General features: G+C 36.2%; 1 protein-coding gene across 1 annotated transcript in view; it reads right to left on the bottom strand.

Moving 5' to 3' along the window:
• ADGB (androglobin) overlaps positions 1-20,325 on the bottom strand; it is a 215,590-nt gene that overhangs the window by 178,807 nt on the left and 16,458 nt on the right. The window contains exon 2 of the mRNA XM_037729497.1: positions 1,279-1,441. Within this exon, the coding sequence (XP_037585425.1) occupies positions 1,279-1,441 (163 nt within the window). The remainder of the gene's footprint in view (positions 1-1,278; positions 1,442-20,325) is intronic.

Here is a 20,325-nt window from a genome sequence, read left to right as displayed (position 1 = left end):
CATCTGATGAAGGGATCCTTGCACTCCAAGCTCCCTAAAAAGTTATTTTTACATCATATTTCAAAAATTTCAAGCACTTTTGCCCTTTCCCTCTGTGTAGTTTTCTCCAGACTTTGGAGTGACTCATCTCTAGAATTTTTCCAGAGCTCAACTGCTCAACTGACAATTTGCACACTCTATCCTTATCCTTCTGATGTAAATTCTAAAGGCTAAACTCACTCTCTCTCTCTCTCTCTCTCTCTTCCCCCCTCCACCTTAAGTTTTGAATCACTGATTAAAAAAACATAAAATATGCCAATTTTCATTAGAATCCATATAATTCAAAGCCTTATGCATCTATAAGTTCCACAATTATTCTAGATGTGGTACAAATAATTTGTTCCCTTACCTGTTGCTAATTTGGAAATTGTTCATGTGCTAACAGAGTCAGCAATACCTTTATTATGTATCTTTTGTGAACAAATTGACCAATATGAATAAATATTTTGTGAACAAAATTTATATAAGATTTACTATTTTGGAATGCTTTATGCAAATTTCAACTAAACCATTCTGGCAATTCTGTTTGTGTTTTGAAAATTATATTGTGTTCTATACATGTTTGTTAATGAATTGTTGCACCAAATAAATAGGTCATTTTTTAAATGCAATTCAGACCCATAGCCTCAACTTCGAAGTCATTAGAAATAAACATTTTTAAATAGGCAAATAACCTAAAGTAATATAATTAGAAAATGTAGAAATTCTACATAGCGCCAATCTTAGGGACATGCCATATTTATGTGACAAAAAGTAAATGAAGAGCAATGAGGATCTTTATTCACATATCTTGAGGAGATAGTAGGAGGAACCCAGTTTTCATCTCACAGTAACATTTCTTTTAAAAATTATCTTTCCTATTATCTCCAGGTCACAGCTTACAAGTCCACTGTGGATTCTCATTTTCTAAACCACTCTTTATAAATGCCTGTTTCCAAACTCTGTCCAAAGTCCATTGGCTAACTTGCCCTGTCTCTTAATTTTTCCTTTATTTCATTGTGATTCTTTGTTCATGCCTCTTTCTTCCAATTTACCCAAATATGATTCACCAAAGCTCAGGACTAAGGCTTGGAAAGACAAAGTAAGAGTGTTGGGAGGTGGGGCGGACAGATAAATTAACAATTTCCCTTTTGAACAGAGAGAGTGGAGAAGAATGAATACCCTCTTATGTTTACAAATCTTATTCCACTATAAAATTAAAAACCTAAATGAAACTTCATCACGTTTGCGTCTACTTACAAATACTGGGCTTTTTCCTGTTTTGTCCTTTTCTTTTGCACCTTTGCCTGCATCCCACTTTTCTGAATTGATGTCAGCTTCACTCCACTCTGGCCAGATTGGGAATTTCCCCTTCTTTTGTTCACTAGAACCAGATTGTACATTACTGCCAAAAGAATAGAAACTAGACAGAGACAGAGAGTGGGTGGGTTAGGTTTAATTAAAATATCTGAGATCAAATATTGAATTAACTACATAACATAAATTTAATTGTCTTCTCAGCTGAGTCATATTAAATACATTTTTAATACAATCGTACTTGTGGCTAGACAGCTTCTACATGTTAAAATAACCCCAAAGAGATTATTTTATAAGCTAATGTGGAGCCTTAGTTCCTACTTACTGATGCAAGAATTTAAAAAAGATATAAAGTGTTATCAAATATCATAAACATGAACAACACAGAGTTGATAAAAAGCTATATTCTCAGACTGATATATAGAATAACATTTATATATCTATCAGTCTACATATATTTTTTCAAAAATTAAATCATTCTGCATATACTTTGTATAGACTGCTTTTTACCACTTATCAGCATATTGTTAATATTTCTCATGCTCTAAATATTTATCTAAATGCTAATTTAATGATTGTGTAAGATCCCCTTGTATGAATATGCCACATTTCATTTAACTAAGCTTCCATATTTGGAAATTTGGGGGGGTTGATTTTAAAATTTTTTTCACTTTCATAAACAAGTCTATGGTGGTTGTTCTTCCTGCAAAAACTTTATGTACATTTGCAATTATTTTGTTAGAATAGATTTTAATGAGAAGTCTTACTATGCCAAAGTGTATGCATATTTAAGGTTTGTTATAGATTTTGACTAATTCTCTACTAAAAAAAGAGCTTGTTTTCTACTTTAAACAAATGTATATTATAGTTACCATACTGCTAATCTTTGAATACTACTTTTTGTTCATTTTCATGATTTTTAAACTCTAAAATAGGAATATTATTTAATTTTCAAGTTTTTAACTACTTGTGATGCTAGAACCCTGCCTATAGACCATGGGATAGGCAGTTATAAAACCCAGACTAAAATCTGTACACAGTCTATATTCTAGTGGGTTCTAGATAAAAATTAAATATTATAAATTAAGTAAAATATACAGTTTACAGTAACACATTGCTTAACAACAAGGATACATTCTAAGAAATCCATTGTTAGGAAATTTTGTTGCCCAGTAAGCACACTACACAGCTGGTATCTCATGCTGCACAGCTAGGCTCTATGGGACAGTGTATTGCTCCTAGGCTATAAAACTGTATAGCTGTTACTGTCCTGAATACTGCAGACAATGGTAACACAATGGTAAGTATCTGTGTATCTAAACACATCCAAACATAGAAAAATACAGTAAAAACATGGTATAAAAGATAAAACAGAACGGTAAACCTGTATAGCACACTTACCATGAATGGAGCTTGCAGGACTGGAAGTTGCTTTTAATTATCAGTGATTGGACGGTGACTGTGAAGGCCTGGGACATTACTGTATGCTACTGCAGACGTTATAAATATTGTACACTTAGGCTACATTAAATTTGTAAAAAACAATTTCCTTCTTCAATAATAAATTAGCCTTAGCTTACTAGATGACCCCTCTCACACATGACCAAAATGTTGTTGTGAGATGTGTGATTGTATTCAAACGTGAAACTCCGAAGGGGAAACATAACACAGTACAGGGGAACTGACAAGTTAAGGTACTCAATTTCCAAAACTGTGGTTAAGGAAAATGTCTGTAGTAAGATAATATCTAAATAATGAAAGAAAGTGAGGGATCAAACTATGTGACTATCCATCAAAGAATGCTCCAGATACAGGATACAGGAAGGAGGAATATTCCAGATGCAGGGAGCATCCTGGCTTAGTTTAATAATAATATGGAGGTCAGTGTGCCTTAAGCTTGTGAGTGGGAGGAAAAGTAAAGGAAGATGATCGCAGAGAGGTACTAGATGTGAAGACTGTCAAGGTGATCTAAGCCAGGGAAAGGGTCTTTACTGTGAGTGAGACAGGAAGCCAAAGGAGGGTTCTGAGCAGGGGCACAAAATGATATTATTAGAATTTGATGATCATTCTTGCTGCTATGTAGAGAAAAAAAAAAAAGAAGAAGAAACAAGGGAGACAATGTAGAAGGCTTTGAATTAACAGGAGAGAGCTAATGGGGTCTTGGACTGGCTTCGGAACTGAAGAGAAGGCAAGAAACAGATTCTGTGTATACTTTAAGATAGAGAAAGCAGACAGAGTTGATATTTCCTTATAGACAGAAGATCATGGTATCGGGAAAAACTGAATCAAGGGCATAAAGCAGCAGCACACTGATAAATGAGATTGTGCATGAGATGCCGAAAATACAACCTTGGGGATACTGAGTAGGTAATTAGATGTCAGATTCTGAAGTTTGGGAGAAAAACTGGACAAGCGAAACTCAGAGTCATCAGCATCTAGCTGGTATTTAAAGTCTTAAGACTGGATGAAATCATCCAGAAAATAGCTACTTAAGGAAGAGACACACCCAGAGATGATAACAACTGGTATAGATTGAGCAAGAACAATTCTAAATGGACCCTGACCACAATGCTGGGTCAGTGTCTTCAAAACCTCTAACTAAGCAAGACATTTATTTTGTATTTTACGTAGCCGGAGCAAAGACGTAAAGTCCTCAGGGCAAGTGAGGGACCCAGGTCAAAAGGCAGAAATGTCTGAAACTCACAGTTATTCGTAATTGTTAAGACCACCTACTGAGAAATATAAAAATATTTCAATGCTTTAGTAATCAACAGAGCTGTATTTCTGCCCTGGTACTCTAGATGTAAGGGTCAAAGAGATAAGGAGGAAATAACTGTGAAAACTGAGAAAAGATAGCAGTCATTGAATGTGGTAAACAGAATAACCACCAACCCCTACGTCAAATACATACACATCATTGCCCCTGGAACCTGTGGATATGTTAACCTCCATGGAAAAAGGGAGTTTGTAGATATGATTAAGTATCTTGAGATGGGGACATTATCCTGGATTATCTGGGGGTCCCAGTGTAACCCTAAGTGTGCTCAAAAGTGGAAGAAGGAGTTGGAGGAAGTTAAAGAGAAAAGTGACTACTGAAGAAAGTAAAAAGGGAAAATTGCTGGATTTGTAAGACAGAGAAAAGTGGCCACAAGCCAAGGAATGTGGTCAGGTTCCAGAAGCTGGAAAGGCAAGAAATGGATTTTCTCCTAGAGCCTACAGAAAGGAAGGCAGCCCTGCTGAAACCTTGTTAATAGCTCAATGAGAACCATTTCGTATTTGTGATCTCCAGAATTCCAAATAAATTTGTCAATGAATTTGTGTGGTTTGAAGCAACTAAGTTTGTGATATTTTGGTATAGCTAAGTTCCACAAGGAACTAATACAGTGAGGTAGGGAAAACATAGTCAAAGGTGATACCTTAGAAATCAAGTGAAGCATTTTTTTTTTTTTCCAAAAATGAGGACATGAGTAGGAGACCTAAATGCAGCTACCAGATCAAGCAAGATAAAGTGAAAACAACTAGATGTTGAATTTAGCAACAAGAAAACGTCTCTCAAATATCACCTCCTGGAGGTGACGGTTGGAGGATTTTCCTGAACGCCCCATTATAGTAAGACACACTTCTCCGCATCCTTTCATATTGCTTCATTTTTATACCACTCAATACTGTCACTAATCCTTTATGTGCTCATCATATGCCTCCGCAGGTAGGATTTTTAAACTCCACTGTGGTAGGAACATTGGATTTTTTGTTCACTTCCTCCATCTCCAGTAACTTGGACAGTACTGGGACAAAGTAAGAAATCTCTCTCTCTAAGATCTATTAATATGAAATGACACAATGAATACCTATAATTTACATTTCTGATAATATCTAATTAAAACTGTGTCAAATTTTTATATGTAGGTAGAGATTGACCAGAGGCCTACCAATCCTGTTTCCATTTATTTTGTAGTTTGGCTAGTACTACATTATGTTGTATTCCAACTTTGGGCTCATAAACATTCTGAGATAATTCTCTCTCTCTTCCTGCTTAATGTCTGTCTGAGTCTATAAAATGGTTATAACTCAAAAGGACTCAAGAACTCTTATTCAGCACATACAAAGCCAGAGCTACATATCTGATCACACTCTGGTATGAATGAGAAATGTACTTGCGTAGTGTTAAGTCACTGAGATTTGATTTATTGATACTATAGCACTGGATCATATAAAGAGTGAAATTATACTCTTAAGATTTCCTCTTTCATATTTTTAATCACTATAAGCACTTGTATGTTAGATTATTCCTCTATTATCGTAAATTTGCAACATTCGATTCTCTTGTTTGTTGTGACTTCTGCCTATATTTTGTATATACTGTTATGAGCTCATCCTTTCTTCTCCTCCAGTCCTCTTCCTCCACGGCAATCCTGTGTTGAGATGTTCTTTCAAATTCATATTGAGTTTTCTTTTTTTTTTTTTTTNTTTGCTTTAATTTCTGGGGTACATGTGCAGATTGTGCAGGTTTGTTACATAGGTATACATATGCCATGGTGGTTTGCTGCATCCATCCCCCCATCATCTATATTAGGTATTTCTCCTAATGTTATCTCTCCCCAATCCTCCATCCCCTTCTATCCCTCACCTAGTCCCCCTCCCCACAATAGGTCCTGGTTTGTGATGTTCTCCCCTCTGTGTCCATGTGTTCTCATTGTTCAACACCCACTTATGAGTGAGAACATATGGTGTTTGGTCTTCTACTCTTGTGTCAATTTTCTAAGAATGATGAATTCCAGCTTCATCCATGTCCCTGCAAAGGACATGAACTCATCCTTTTTATGGCTGCATAGTACTCCATGGTGTATATGTGCCACATTTTCTTTATCTAGTCTATCATTGATGGGCATTTGGGTTGGTTCCAAGTCTTTTCTATTGTAAACAGTGCTGCAATAAACATACACGTGCATGTGTCTTTATTTATAACAGAATGATTTATAATCTTTTGGGTATATATCCAGTAATGAGATTGCTGGGTCAAATGGTATTTCTGGTTCTAGATCCTTGAGGAATCGCCACACTGTCTTCCACAATAGTTGAACTAATTTACACTCCCACCAACAGTGTAAAATCATTCCTATTTCTTCACATCCTTTCCAGCATCTGTTGTTTCCTGATTTTTTAAGGATTGCCATTCTAACTAGTGTGGCATAGTATCTCAATGTGGTTTTGATTTGCAGTCCCCTAATGATCAGGGATAATAAACTATTTTCATATGTTTGTTAGCTGCATAAATGTCTTCTTTTGAGAAGTGTCTGTTCATATCCTTTGCCCACTTTTTGATGGGGTTGTTTATTTCTTGTAAATTTGTTTGTGTTCTTTATAGATTCTCATTGTTAGCCCTTTGTCAGATGGGTAGATAGTAAAAATTTTTTTCCAATTCTGTTAGTTGCCAGTTCACTCTAATGATTGTTTCTTTTGCTGTGCAGAATCTCTTAAGTTTAATTAGTTCCCATTTGTCTATTTTGGCTTTGGTTGTCATTGCTTTTGGTGTTTTAGTCATGAAGTCCTTGCCTATGCCTATATCCTGAATGTATTGCCTAGGTTTTCTTCTAGGTTTTTATGGTGTTAGGTCTTATGTTTACATCTTTAATCTATCTGGAGCTAATTTTTGTATAAGGTGTAAGGAAGGGATCTGGTTTCAGCTTTCTGTATATGGCTAGCCGGTTTTCTCAACAGCATTTTTAAAATAGGGAATCCTTTCCCTATAACTTGTTTTTGAACAGGTTTGTCAAAGATCAGATGGTTGTAGTTGTGTGGTGTTACTTCTGAGGCTTCTGTTGAGTTTCCTTCTGTCAGAAACTCCAAATGAATAAGCCACCCAGGAACCGAAAGATCATGTAAATCAAGCCACAGACCTATGCAAGTCTAGTGAAAAGTTAGCTTTCTTATAATCTTCCTGTGCTTGGGTGGATTTTTCTCATTCATCTCTTTAAAGAGAATTAAACTCTTGGAAGGCCATATTTTCATCCAAGGTTGGAAAACTTCCTTTCCTCATTTGGGCACAAGACCATGCCCTACATATACAGAAACAAAATATTCCAATTTTTTAATACTGATAGGACTTCCTTCAGAGCCATGGCACTCTTATCATCAATTTTCTCTTCAATTCTGGGTCCTGAAGATCTTTATTCTTTTTGTTTGTTTGTTTTTTCAAGAAGCAGGGTCTTTCTATGATGCCCAGGCTGGCCTCTAACTCCTGAGCACAAATGATGCTCCTACCTTGGCCTCCCAAGTAGCAGGGAATGCCAACATGCCTGGCTTATATTCTGTATATACATATTTACAATTATTTGTATTCTTTTCTTTTTTATGGCCTATTTTGTCAGGCTGCCCTCTAACTTCTGGCACAAATGATCTTTCCACCTTGGCCTCCCAAGTATCTAGGACTACAAGCATGGGCCATCTTGCCCAGCTCCCTCCCTCACTCCCTCCCTCTCTTTCTTTCTCCCTTTCTTTCTCTCTTTCGCTCTTTCTTTCTCTTGGAGTTTTGCTTTTGTCCTCAGGCTGGAGTGCAATGGCACGATCTTGACTCATTGCAACCTCTACCTCCTGGGTTCAAGCAATTCTTCTGCCTCAGCAATTCTCCTGCCTCAGCCCCTCCTCTGGCACTACAGGCACCTGCCACCATGCCCACATTTTTTGTATTGTTAGTAGAGACGGAGTTTCACCATGTTGGCCACGCTTGTTTCGAATTCCTGACTTCAGCTGATCCACCTGCCTTGGCCTCCCAAAGTACTGGGATTACAGGCATGAGCCACTGTGCTCAGCCAGCTTTTTTTCTTTATACGCACATTTATAGGTATTATTATTCTTTTAAAATATCAATCTACTATCATCCTAGAAAAAAAGTCTGAAAATGTATACATTGTTAAAGAGAGCTCCTAAGTAGTATGTAAGAATATATTATAAAGGAGTAAGAATGACTAGAATAGTTTTTAGGGGAAAATGAAGCTTTTTTCATGGTATGAATGAAAACATCAAGGCATAAATTAGCATATTACAGTATCTCTGTCTTACAGAATATTGATACAAGCCTACAGAAAAAAAGAAATTCATGATTTTGTCCATCAAAATCAGGATAAAATTACTTCATTTAGAAAGCTCAAAATCTGAAAATATTTATGTAAAGGAAGATAAAATTTCTTAAAAAAATAAGGGCTTTACTAAGATTATGTTTTGCTTTTCTTTTCACTGTCAAGTGTCAGTAAATCTTCCAGCTTCCTCCTTGAAGCTGTTAAGCTTTATCTCTAATTGGCCTACTTTCCTTGTAACACATCAAATATATGTCCATCTATGTTGAAGATTGCTTAAAAAGACTCTCATTAAAGGTGTCTCATACCAGCCCGATAGATCACCTACAGTGTTATACACACACACACACAACAACAACAACAACAACAACAACAACAACAACAAAATAGCTGAGATGCAGCTCGAGGTGAAATATACTGTAGGCTTCAAATGACCATGTAAACTCTTGCTTTTGAAACTCTCAGCACCATCGCCTTTGAAGTCCACTGGCAGGATATACCTACTGCTCTAGCATAGGTGGGATCTTTTAAGTATTCAAAGTGCATTATTCTGGTCTCATTAATTCTGAAAATAAGACAACGTTTCAACATGAAAGTAATCCAGGAATATTTAGGAGTTGGCAATACTGGGAAATAAATGTTACCAAATTAAAAAAAATTCAAACCTGCCATACTGAAAAATCAGTTATTCACAAAGTTAATTTATTTACATAGCAATATGCCCAGGCACCAGTAAATTATTTAATTAATTAAAATTGCAAATTGTATTAAAAAGTTCAAAACCAATATATTATAAAAGTATATGGTTAAAGGCCCTTCCACATACAGTGAGTTAAAATAGGTTATTAGGACAGCAGGAATTTCACTAACCCTTTCAGGAGAGGTTAGACTTGTGGGTCATTACTATTTTTTTTCCAAAACAGTAAAAGTTAGTGAGTAATTTACATAAAATCTCTATATTCCAAATGATCAATGTGGATATTCCAAAGCAAACTGATGTTTGAAGGGAGGAAAATTTTCAAATGGCTAGCAAGGGGATGACTTTCTAGAGTAGAAATATAAAATATGAAGGTGCTCCTGGAGGAAAAAGAGCAAACATAAATGAGAGAAGTGATCAGGACTGAAAAACATTGAAAAATATTAATGGACTAATTAAAGAAAGAGCCTATAGGGCAGGTTGGGGCAGAAATAGGGCAGTCCCCAAGTAGGTACTGGGAAATGAATTTAGGAAGTGTCAGGCCAAGCTTAAACATATCTGTCTATCCTAGACAAGAAGCTGTCATGACCCTGTAAATATTAGGAGACCAGAAATAGGCTTCATGAAGGAGCAAGAGGCTAAAGTTACTCATAAATTCCTAGCTTTGGACTGAGTGGCATAACTCCCCCAATAGTTTATGGTATGTATCACTTTCCTGTGATTCCATAGTAAAACATGCAGGCTGGCCAAAAGAAAAGATTGAGGATGAGGGCAGCCCTCTACCACCATTAAGTATGACATCACAGATAGCACTTCTGGCATAGCAGAAAAGTGTACAACCTCTCAATGTTAAGACTTAAGTGGGGGCAAGGGTAATATTTTTAAAAAATTAAGTCTTTATGGTAAATGTACCCAGTTATCAGAAAGAACTCTGCTCTTGCATTTTGACAGAGTGCAACAAGCCTCATATCATATATTACACATTATAATTATTAATTATAATTAACTATTATTAAATAGTTAATATTATTTAGTAGCTGAATTATGTATAGGTCCTGGTGACCCCAGAGATAGGCCAGAGTTCAGGATAGAAACATTTTTTGAACAGCTTAAAAATGCAACTGTTTGTAAACTGATAAAGAAGGATTTCAATACTTTAACAACTAGCCTGTCCTTTTCAGCAGTGCATACAAACAGCATTTCACCAATGGGTAGAAAGCTGATTATCCTGTAAGGCCATGCAAACTCATGACAGAGAATAGGATGCACAAGTTTAAAATATCTACAAAAAAAACTAAAAACATAAAATTACAAAGCAAAAGAAGAAACTTAAAACTATGGAAGACAGTAAGTATATCAGAAGAAAGAAATCACACACAAGTAATGTTTCTAAAACATTTTAGAAAAGCACAGGTTCAGAAAGAAATCTCACTCAACCAACAGTTCCATTATTTAGTAACAACACTTACTAAATACCTGTTCTGTGACATGTATTCTGCAGGATCATGAGGTTGCCAGCCCATAAATACATACATCTGCTTTTGAATTTTTTAAGAATGCAAACAGGTAGCCAGGTAATTTCAACATAACATGATGTGTGGAGAGATGGATGACTTCCCAGGTGATAAAGAGGGGACACTGTGCCCAGTGTGAGGCAATTAGGAGAAACTTCTTATGGAAAATAGCATCTGACATGCTTTGAAGGATAACTACAAATTTTCCAAGTTAAAAAGAAGAAAGGGCATCACTAGAATAAAAGAACAGCATCCGAGACAGTGCAGAGGCAAGAAACAGCAGAACAGGTGTAGAGATCTATGAGCTGTTCAGTACTGTGCAGGCTTAGAGTATAACGCAGGAAAGAGGAAATAAGGTTAAATAAAAACAAAAGGTATGCAAGCAATTCCTTACTGAGGGCCTTGCTGAGGAGTTTAAGCTTTGTTTTCCAGTCAGTGTTGACTTTGCTCATTATACAGAGATAAATATTTTATTCTTAAATATATATTATTTAGTATTTACTAGTGGTTTCAAATACGAGGCTTGAGGAATAGCAGGCAAGAAAACCAAAACTATATGCAGGAAACTAGATCCTACCAAAAACTTAAATGAGTTTGAAAGTGGATTCTTTTCAAAGCCTCCAGGTAAGAGCCCAGCCTAGCTGATACACTGATATATAACTTTGTAAAATCCTATAAGGAGAAACTAGCTGAGCCCACCAGAATTTCTGAGCTATGGAATTATGAGAAAATAATGACTCACGTTTGATGTAACTAAGTTCCTGGTAATGTTTTACAGCAATAGAAAACTAATACTAATGGCAAATAAACACATGAATAAGTGTTCAACATCATTAGGGAAATTCAAAATAAACCAAAATTAGCTACTACTATATACAATGGCTAAAATTAAAAAGATAAGCCATGTCAAGTGTTGAAAAGGATACAGAGCAACTGGAACTTACATATACTGCTGATGGCCACGTAAAATATAAAATTTTGCAAAATGGTCCAATAGCCTCTTAAAAGGTTAAACATACATAATACTGTATAACATAGTCATTCTACTCCTAGATAATTCAAGAAAACTGAAGGTGCATACATAGAAAACTCATACATGAATATGCATAGCAGCTTGGTTTGTAATAGCCAAAAACTGGAAATAACTCAAAATGTCTATCATCAGGTAAATTAAAAAAAAATCATGGCATATCCATTCAATAGACTGTGAATATTAAAATAATTGTGAGTGACAGCAAGATGACAGAATAGAAGATCCCAAGCATCATTACTTCTGCCATGGAAATTCAACTTGAAACTATTAGAAGACAAGAATATCTCCCTGAATTCACCGGAAAAAAAAGGAGGAAACTAGACAAACCCATCAGGGCAGCAGGAAGCTGTGATCAGAAAGAGAAATGGTCATTTTAGACTGTGCCAGCCCCTCTCCCAAGCTGGCATAGAACTTCTCTAGACCTGTGGTTTCCAAGGTGAAAGGAGGAAATGAGAGGTGGATGATTGATCTCCTCACCTACTGGAATCGTCGTGTGAAGCCCACCCTGCCTCCTTTCCAGGGGAACAATTGGGTGTACCAGAAAAGCTGAACTACTTGTGATGAACTGGGCACTAATCACAGTGACTGATGTACGGATTTTGGCAGCTCCTTTGTGCTCCAGTCAGTGGTGGTGCTACATGAAAGAGACTGGCCAATGCCATTGCACCACAGAGGGCACTATTCATGGAAATGGCTAAATCCCTAGCTGGATTTTCCACAAAGCACAAGTACACAGGTGGAGCCTTCTCTTGGCCTGGAAAAAACTAAAAGGTCAGGATTAATACTAGTGCAAACTTAAAAGTCTTCCCAAGACTGGAAAAAAATGGCAGGGATGAAATATATTTATGGGTCTAAGCTTAAGCTCTGGTGCTCACTATAAGTCTTTTCTAGACGAGGAAACAATAACAAGGCAACATGTTAGTTACAGTTATTTTAGTTCTGGTGTTCAACATAAGTTTTCCCCAGGATGGAAAGCAACAGTAGAGCAGTGTTTAGGGGTCGATACTAAGGAGTAAAGGTCTAAAACCACCTAAGAAGAGCAAAAACTGGAAGTGGCTGTCTCATCAAAGGCTCTGGAATCAACATAAAGATGTAAGAGTTGTGAAAACTCAGGAAAATAAGACAGCACCAAAAGAAACCAACAAAGCTCCAGTACCTGACCAAGAAGAACTAAAGATCTATGACATCTGTCAGAGTATTTAGAATATTCTGAATCTTAAAGAGGTTCAGAGAATCACAAAAATACCTGACAGAAAACTAAGTAAAATTTGGAAAACAATCCAAAAACAAAATGAGAAAATGACAAAGAAAGAGAAACAATTTTTCAAAAACCAAATAGAAGTCTTAGAAATAAAGAATAAAATAACTGAACTAAAAAAAAACTTATTAGAAAGCTTCAATAGCAGACATGCTTAAGCAGAAGCAAGCTTGAAGATGGAACATATAAAATTATCCAACCAGAGGAGCAAAAAGGAAAAAAAAAAAAGAATAAAAGTGAGTGAAAAAAACCTACAAGAATCATGGGACAGAAGAATCAAATGAACTAATTTCTGCATAATAGGAATTTCTGAAGGAAACAAGAGAGAAAATTGCCTAGAAAGCATATTTAAAGAAATAATGTCTGAAAATTTCCCAAATCTGGAGAAAAATGACAACATTCAGGTAAAGACAAGAAGTTCAGACATAACCAATCAGATTCAACCCAAAGGGGAATTCCCCAATGCATGTCATAATTAAATTAGCAAAAATTAAAGACAAAGAAAGAATAATCAAGGCAGCAAGAGAAAATAAAAATACCATATTCAGTGGAGCCCCAATATAATTTTCAGTGGGCTTCTCAGCAGAAATCCTGTATGTCAGGAGAGACTAAAATGTGATATTCAAAGGGCTGAAGGAAAAATACTGACAAACAGTAATACTGAACCCAGCAAAGCTATCTTTCAAACTCAAAAAAGAGATAAACACTTTCTCAGACAAACAAAGGCTGAAAGAATTCACTAACACCAGACTTGTCTTACAAGATACTAAAAGAGATTTTTTTTAATACAGAAGAAACTGGATGCTAACATATAACAAAAACATCTGCAGTTATTAAACTGACTGGTAAAATAAGAAAATGAACAAATCTAGAATATTTTATATCTTTAATATAATGTCTAAAAGACAAGAGTATTAAAAACAATTACAACAACAATTAGTAAATAGGCAATATAAAAAGACAAATTAAAATATCAAAAAGTCACAATGTTGAGATGTGGATGATATTGAAGTGTAGGTTTTTTTGCTGTCATTAGCAGTTTGAAATAACACGTTGTAACTGTGAGATATTTTTTGTATGCCTTGTGGTAACCATAAAAATAAAAACTATAATAGATACACTAAAAATAAATAGCAGAGAATCAAAACATACTGCTAGTGTAACTTATTTACCTACAAAGAAAGATAGTAAGAGGGTGGGAAAAGGAAGAAAGCATCTATTTTAAAATCCAGAAAACAAGTATCAAAATGGCAGTAGTAAACCCTTATCTATCAATAAAAATCTTAAATGTAAATGGATTTAATTATCCTACTAAAAGATAGGGTGGTTGAATGTATTAAATGATCCAAATATTCTGTCTATAACAAACTTACTTTGCCTACAAGGACACACACATACTGAAAGCGTAGAGATGGAAAAACATATTCCACGCAAGTAAAAACCAGAAAAAGAGGGCAAGAATAGCTATACTTATTCAGATAAAATAAACTTTAAGTCAAGATTGGTTTAAAAAATATACATACAGACACACACACACACACGTATATGGTCATTACATAATGATAAAGGGGTAAATACAACAAGAGGACATAAAAATTGTAAAAATATATGCACCTAATACTAGAGAACTCAGATATATAAAGCAAATATTAATAGACATAGAGGGAGAAATGGACTGCAATACAAGAATAGTAGAGGATTTCAACACCTCACTCTCAGCATTGGACAGATGATCTAGCAACAAAGAAACACTGAAGTTACACTGCACTCCAGATGAAATGGACCTAACAGACATTTACATAACATTTCATCCATCCGCTGCAGAATACACATTTTCTCAACAGCACATGAAACATTTTGCCATGATTTAAGCTTATGAGGCCCCCAACAGAAGTTGAGCATATGTTGGCACCATGCTTCCTATACATTCTGCAGAACTGTGAGCCAATTCAACCTCACTGGTAGAGAGGGAGGGAAGGAGGGAGGGAAGAGGGAGGAAGGGCTGGAGGGATGGAGGGAGGGACAGAGAAAGGGAGGGAAGGAAAGAAAATAAGTCTGAAGATTTTAAAAGGCAACTTCAGGAAATTACAGACATCACTTCATGATACCAATAATATCTGTTACTAAACTTTTAATACATAAATTTAAATCGACATTCTATTATATTGTTGATTACCTAGTCATGCAATAAAATTTGTTTAGTCTACATATTGTTTTATATACATATCTATTCTTGGTATATCAAATATCCTACATAGTCTGGATATGGGAAAGGTGAAAATTGTCTCTATACATAATGAAAGTAGTCTATAATTGTATTAAAATGTTATTTATAATCCTGTTATTAATAAAACAGGAATAAATTATTTAAAACTTAAAAGCACTTAATTGCATACTTTGCAAAGAAGATAAAATGACTTTCTTAGAAACTCTGAAGTCAGCTGAAAAGCTTATTTAATACAATAAAGATTGCATAAGATTTAAAAACCTTTGAGGAAAACATTGGCTGGTACAAAGGTATAAAGTCACCATGCACTGTCGAAGCAATAAAAATACAGCTGAATATTGTTTATATGCACATATACACATACTGAGGCACTCATATATTTGCTTTAATTAGATTATTTCACGGAAGTGAGTTTACTGTAGAGACGCTAAAATTTTAATAAAATTAGGGTCTGAAATTTTGCCATTGTTTCCTTAAGGCATGCTGTTTAGTGTAAGGATATGATTTTATCGATAGTGGGAAGCAGTTTACTCACGCATTGTGCACACAGCATGCTTTCTTAAGTAGTGTCAGCTAATACCCTCACGGAATCAGAATGTGAATAGAATCACACAAGTGAATTATTTGGGGTCAGGCATTCTGAGCTTCACTCTTCAGAAAATCAAACATGTAGGGAAACAAATTGAACATCTTAAAATATATTTTTAAATTAAAACAGTTAAAGTCATGCTGTGTTGACCTTTTATTCACTTGGTTTTATGAAAATTATCTAAATGGCCATTTAACTTTAAAAGTTCAACATTTATTTATTTTTCAATACATTGTGCTTGGGTAAATGCAAAGATTCAGTTCTTATTCTCAAATAACTTAAAATGAATGAGAATAAATAATGAAATAACTAAAATGTAAAGGCACAAGTGAGGCTTGTAACAAAATTAAAAGCAAAGTACTTTATTAGCACAGAAGAGAGAAAAATTGTTTTCAACTTGGAAAGTAAATATTGGCTTTATGGTCTCACAGATATGGATGGAATTAGGTATAGCACAAAAGCCACTATAAACATAGAAAAGAAGATGGAAAGAGGGGTAGAGGCAGAAAAGTGGAATAATGGTAAATAGTATGGTAGCATTTAGTTGATATAGAGAGTAGGTGGGAGATGAAGCTGGTTGCAGAGCTGATTGCTGAGAGCATTCTCTCTCTCTCTTTCTCTCTCTCCCTCTATTTCGGTCTCCCTTCTTTCAGTGTTCTTTTCTTAAAAAAAGAGCAGGACCATTCTACTAGCAAAATGGTAGATTACAAAGATTACTGACAGCACTACGTAAAAAGAAATTTGGATAAGAAAAACCTTGACCAAAGAAAAGGGAATGAGAATGTTTTCTCAATGGTTCTACCTAGAGTTGAAAAGGGCCTCAACTAGAGGATGGCAGGAAAGAAAACGAACGTGGAGCAAAGGAGAACAAGTAAAAGAACAAAGAAATCACCTGGATGTGATGGGTTAAGGAGAGGGAGAGGACAAAGATGGCTGATCTCTAGAGTAAAGATTACAGGGAAGATGCTCATTCCCTAAAATGAGCAACATGGGAAGTGTTTATACATTTGAGAGAGAAAATGATGACCTCCATTTACACTGATTTAATTTGGAGTAAAGGAGCACATCCAAGTATATTTGTCCACTTGAACATAAGCTTAATTGCATGATAAGAATCAGAGATGTTAATTTAGTAGTCTTAAATAAGGAATAACTGTTTTAATCAAAAAGGAGAGAAAAGAGACTAAGACCATCAGAGAATGGCTTAATTTCATAGGTAGGATACAGGAAACAAGGCAGGAGGCAGATGACAGAGAGAAAAAACACTCCAGGAAAATATAAAAGAGGCCAGATTGGGCTGCAGTGCCTTATGTTCCCCTGACAGCATGTGAATCCTTGCGAGAGACAATGACCCAGGAGGGCAGTCCGGGACACAGGCTGCTTCTGCTACCCTGGTCCCAAGCAAAGTAGTACAGGCCAGTAAGATCCTAAGCTTTTGCTGTTTCCCAGGATATGCCATCTTTCAGCAGCAAAGCTAATATTTATAAGAAGTATGCAAATATATGAAATGGTATCCATAAAGACTTTAACAAAAATCCATAAAAAAATAAATAGGACTGCAGGACCCAAAGGGTAGTACATGCACAGGCTCAAACTAATCACTTTACAATTACCAAGGTGGCTGACTAGATGCATTAGGAAGAGGTTTGCCCAAAAGACCAGGTCATCAAAAAGACAGGCACATTCTGAGCAGATCTTCAGAAGGAGGGCATGGAAACACTGAGAGTGGATCTGGGGAGGATGCAGACCCTGGGCTGAAAGGAGGTGGAAGCTGGGAACCCTACATGGGGTTGCTAAGCACTACGAATCATTTCTCATGCTGAGCAGCTCCTGGCGGAAAGAGTGAGATAAATAGGCATGGAATGATTCACTCTTGCCAGGAACTTTCAGAATCCCAGCTGCAGGAGACCCAGACCCCATGATGCCCACAGACATTTGAACTGGCATGGAGAGCTCCTTGGACAGGCAGCAGGGACAGGACCTCAGCCTGTGAGGAGCCCAGAAAATTTGTCACAGGAATAGCTGCAGTAGAGCTCAGACTGGGACACCCAGCCCTCAAAGTTTGCCGTGTTCCTCTAGGTGGTTTTGGCCTTTGTTGACTGTTGAACCTGGACAGAACAGGGTTATGTTACCCATGGAATGGGAACAGTCTAATCTGAGCACGTCCCTGTCTACCAGTATTTCCCAGAGTCCCCACCCCCATTGCAGTGCTGTTGCCAGCTGACTGGGAATATCTTGGCTCCTCCAGTGCAGCAGGTGCTTAACCTCAAGGGACCAGAGAACAAAATCATGGGCCTGGTCCCAGCCACCCAGGGTTAGAGCATGCAGCCCAGAAGTGCGGAGCTCAGCCATGGCCCCCTGAAATCATCCACAAATGAAGCCAGTTGACTAAACTCAACTTATACCGTGGTCAAACCCTTAAGGGCATCAAATAATATAAAAGGAAAATGCCCTATCCAAATGACAACAACTTCAATGATTAAAGGAACATTAGCCCACACAGATAAGAAAGAACCAGCACAGGAACTTCAGCAATTCTAAAAGCCAAAGTGTCTTATTACCTCCAAATGACCATACTAGCTCGCCAGCAATGGTTCTTAACCAGACTCAAATGATTGAAATGGCAGACATAGAATTCAGAATCTTGATGGTAATGTAGATTGTGGAGATTCTGGAGAAAGTTGAAAGCCAATTCAACAAATGTAAGGAATCCAGTAAAATGATTCAAGAGCTGAAAAATGAAATAGCCATTTTAAGAAAGAATCAAATTCATCTGATAGAGCCGAAAAACTCACTACAAGAATTTCATAATACAATTAGTAGTATTAACAGCAGAACAAACCAAGATAAAGAAAGGATCTCAAAGTTTCAGGACATTTTCCCAAAATTTTCTCAATCTCAATAGAGAGGTTGACATTCAAATTCAGGAAATTCAGAGAACCTCTGAGAGATACTATACAAGATGACCATTCCCCAAGACACATAGTCATCAAATTCTCCAAGGTTAAGGCAAATAAAAAATATATCAAAGGCAGTTAGAGATTAGGGGCAAGTCACCTACCCATAAATGATAAAATATCTACCAACTAGAAAAAGCTCTGGCCCAGATGGATTCACTATCAAAAGGGAATCCCACCAGTACAACAGCAGACCTTTCACCAGAAACCCTACAACCAGCATAGATTGGAGGCCTATATCCAACATTTTAAACAAAAGAAAATCCAACCAAGATTTCATATCCAGACAAACTAAACTTCGTAACTGAAGTAGAAATAAAATTCTTTTCAAATAAGCATATGCTAAGAGAATTCATTACCACCAGACCTCCTTTAATAGAGGTCCTTAAGGGAGTGCTAAATATGGAAACGAAAGACTGTTACTGGCCACTACAAAAAGACCCTAAAGTATATTAACACCATAAATCACCTACACTGACACTATAAATCAACTACGCAATTGACACCATAAATCAACTACACAATAAAGTCTACCATTGACACTATAAATCAACTACACAGGCAAGTCTACATAACAACCAACTAACAACATGGTGACAGAATCAAATCCACACAATTTTAACCCTGAATGTATATGGGCTAACGCCTCACTTAAAAGGCACAGAATAGCCATTTTGAGAAAGATGGCAAGCTGGATAAAGAAGCAAGACTCAAGATAGTCTCATGCTATCTTCAGGAGACCCATGTCACATGAAATGACAACCATATGCTCAAAGTGAAGGGATGAAAAAAAGATCTATCAAACAAATAGAAAATAAAAAGAGCAAAACTTGCTATTCTTATTTCAGACAAAACAGACTTTAAGTCAACAATGATCAAAAGGGAAAAAGAAGGCCATTAAATAATGATAAAGGGTTCAATTCAACAAGAAGACTTAACTATCCTAAATATATATATATATGCATCCCAAACTGGAGCACCCAGATGCATCAAACAAGTTCCTAGAGAACTAAGAAGAACTCAGGTAGCCACACAATAATACTGGGGACCTTAACACCCCACTGACAGTATTAGACAGATCATCAAGGCAGAAAATTTAAAAAGATATGCAGGATCTAAACTCGACAAATGACCAAATGGACCTGACAGACATCTACAGAACACTTCACCCAATAAAAACAGAATATACATTCTTCATGTTTTCACATGGCACATAATGTAAAACCAACCATGTCTTCGGCAACAAAGCAATTGAAAAAATTTTTAAATCATACCAACCACTCTTGGACCATAGCAATATAAGTAGAAATCAAAACCAAGATCTCTAAAAATCATATAATTAAATGAAAATTAAACAACATGTTCCTGAAATGACTTTCGGGTAAACAATAAAATTAAGGCAGAAACCAAGAAATTCTTTGAAACCAGTGAAAACAAAGTTACAACATACAAGATTCTCTGGGACGCTGTTAAGGCAGTGTTAAAAGGGAATTTTATATTGCTGAATGCCCGCATCAAAAAGTTAGATACTTCCTTAATTAACAATCTAAGATCACAACAGAAGGAACTAGACAAACAATAGCAAACCAACCACAAAGCTAGCAGGGGGAAGAAATAACCAAAGTGGAGATGTGCTGAAAGA

Source organism: Cebus imitator, unplaced genomic scaffold, assembly GCF_001604975.1.
Source record: "Cebus imitator isolate Cc_AM_T3 unplaced genomic scaffold, Cebus_imitator-1.0 Scaffold307, whole genome shotgun sequence".
In the NCBI taxonomy this organism is placed as follows: domain Eukaryota; kingdom Metazoa; phylum Chordata; class Mammalia; order Primates; family Cebidae; genus Cebus; species Cebus imitator.
Note: the sequence above shows the minus strand (reverse complement) of the source record. Positions and strands in the feature narration are given on the sequence as shown.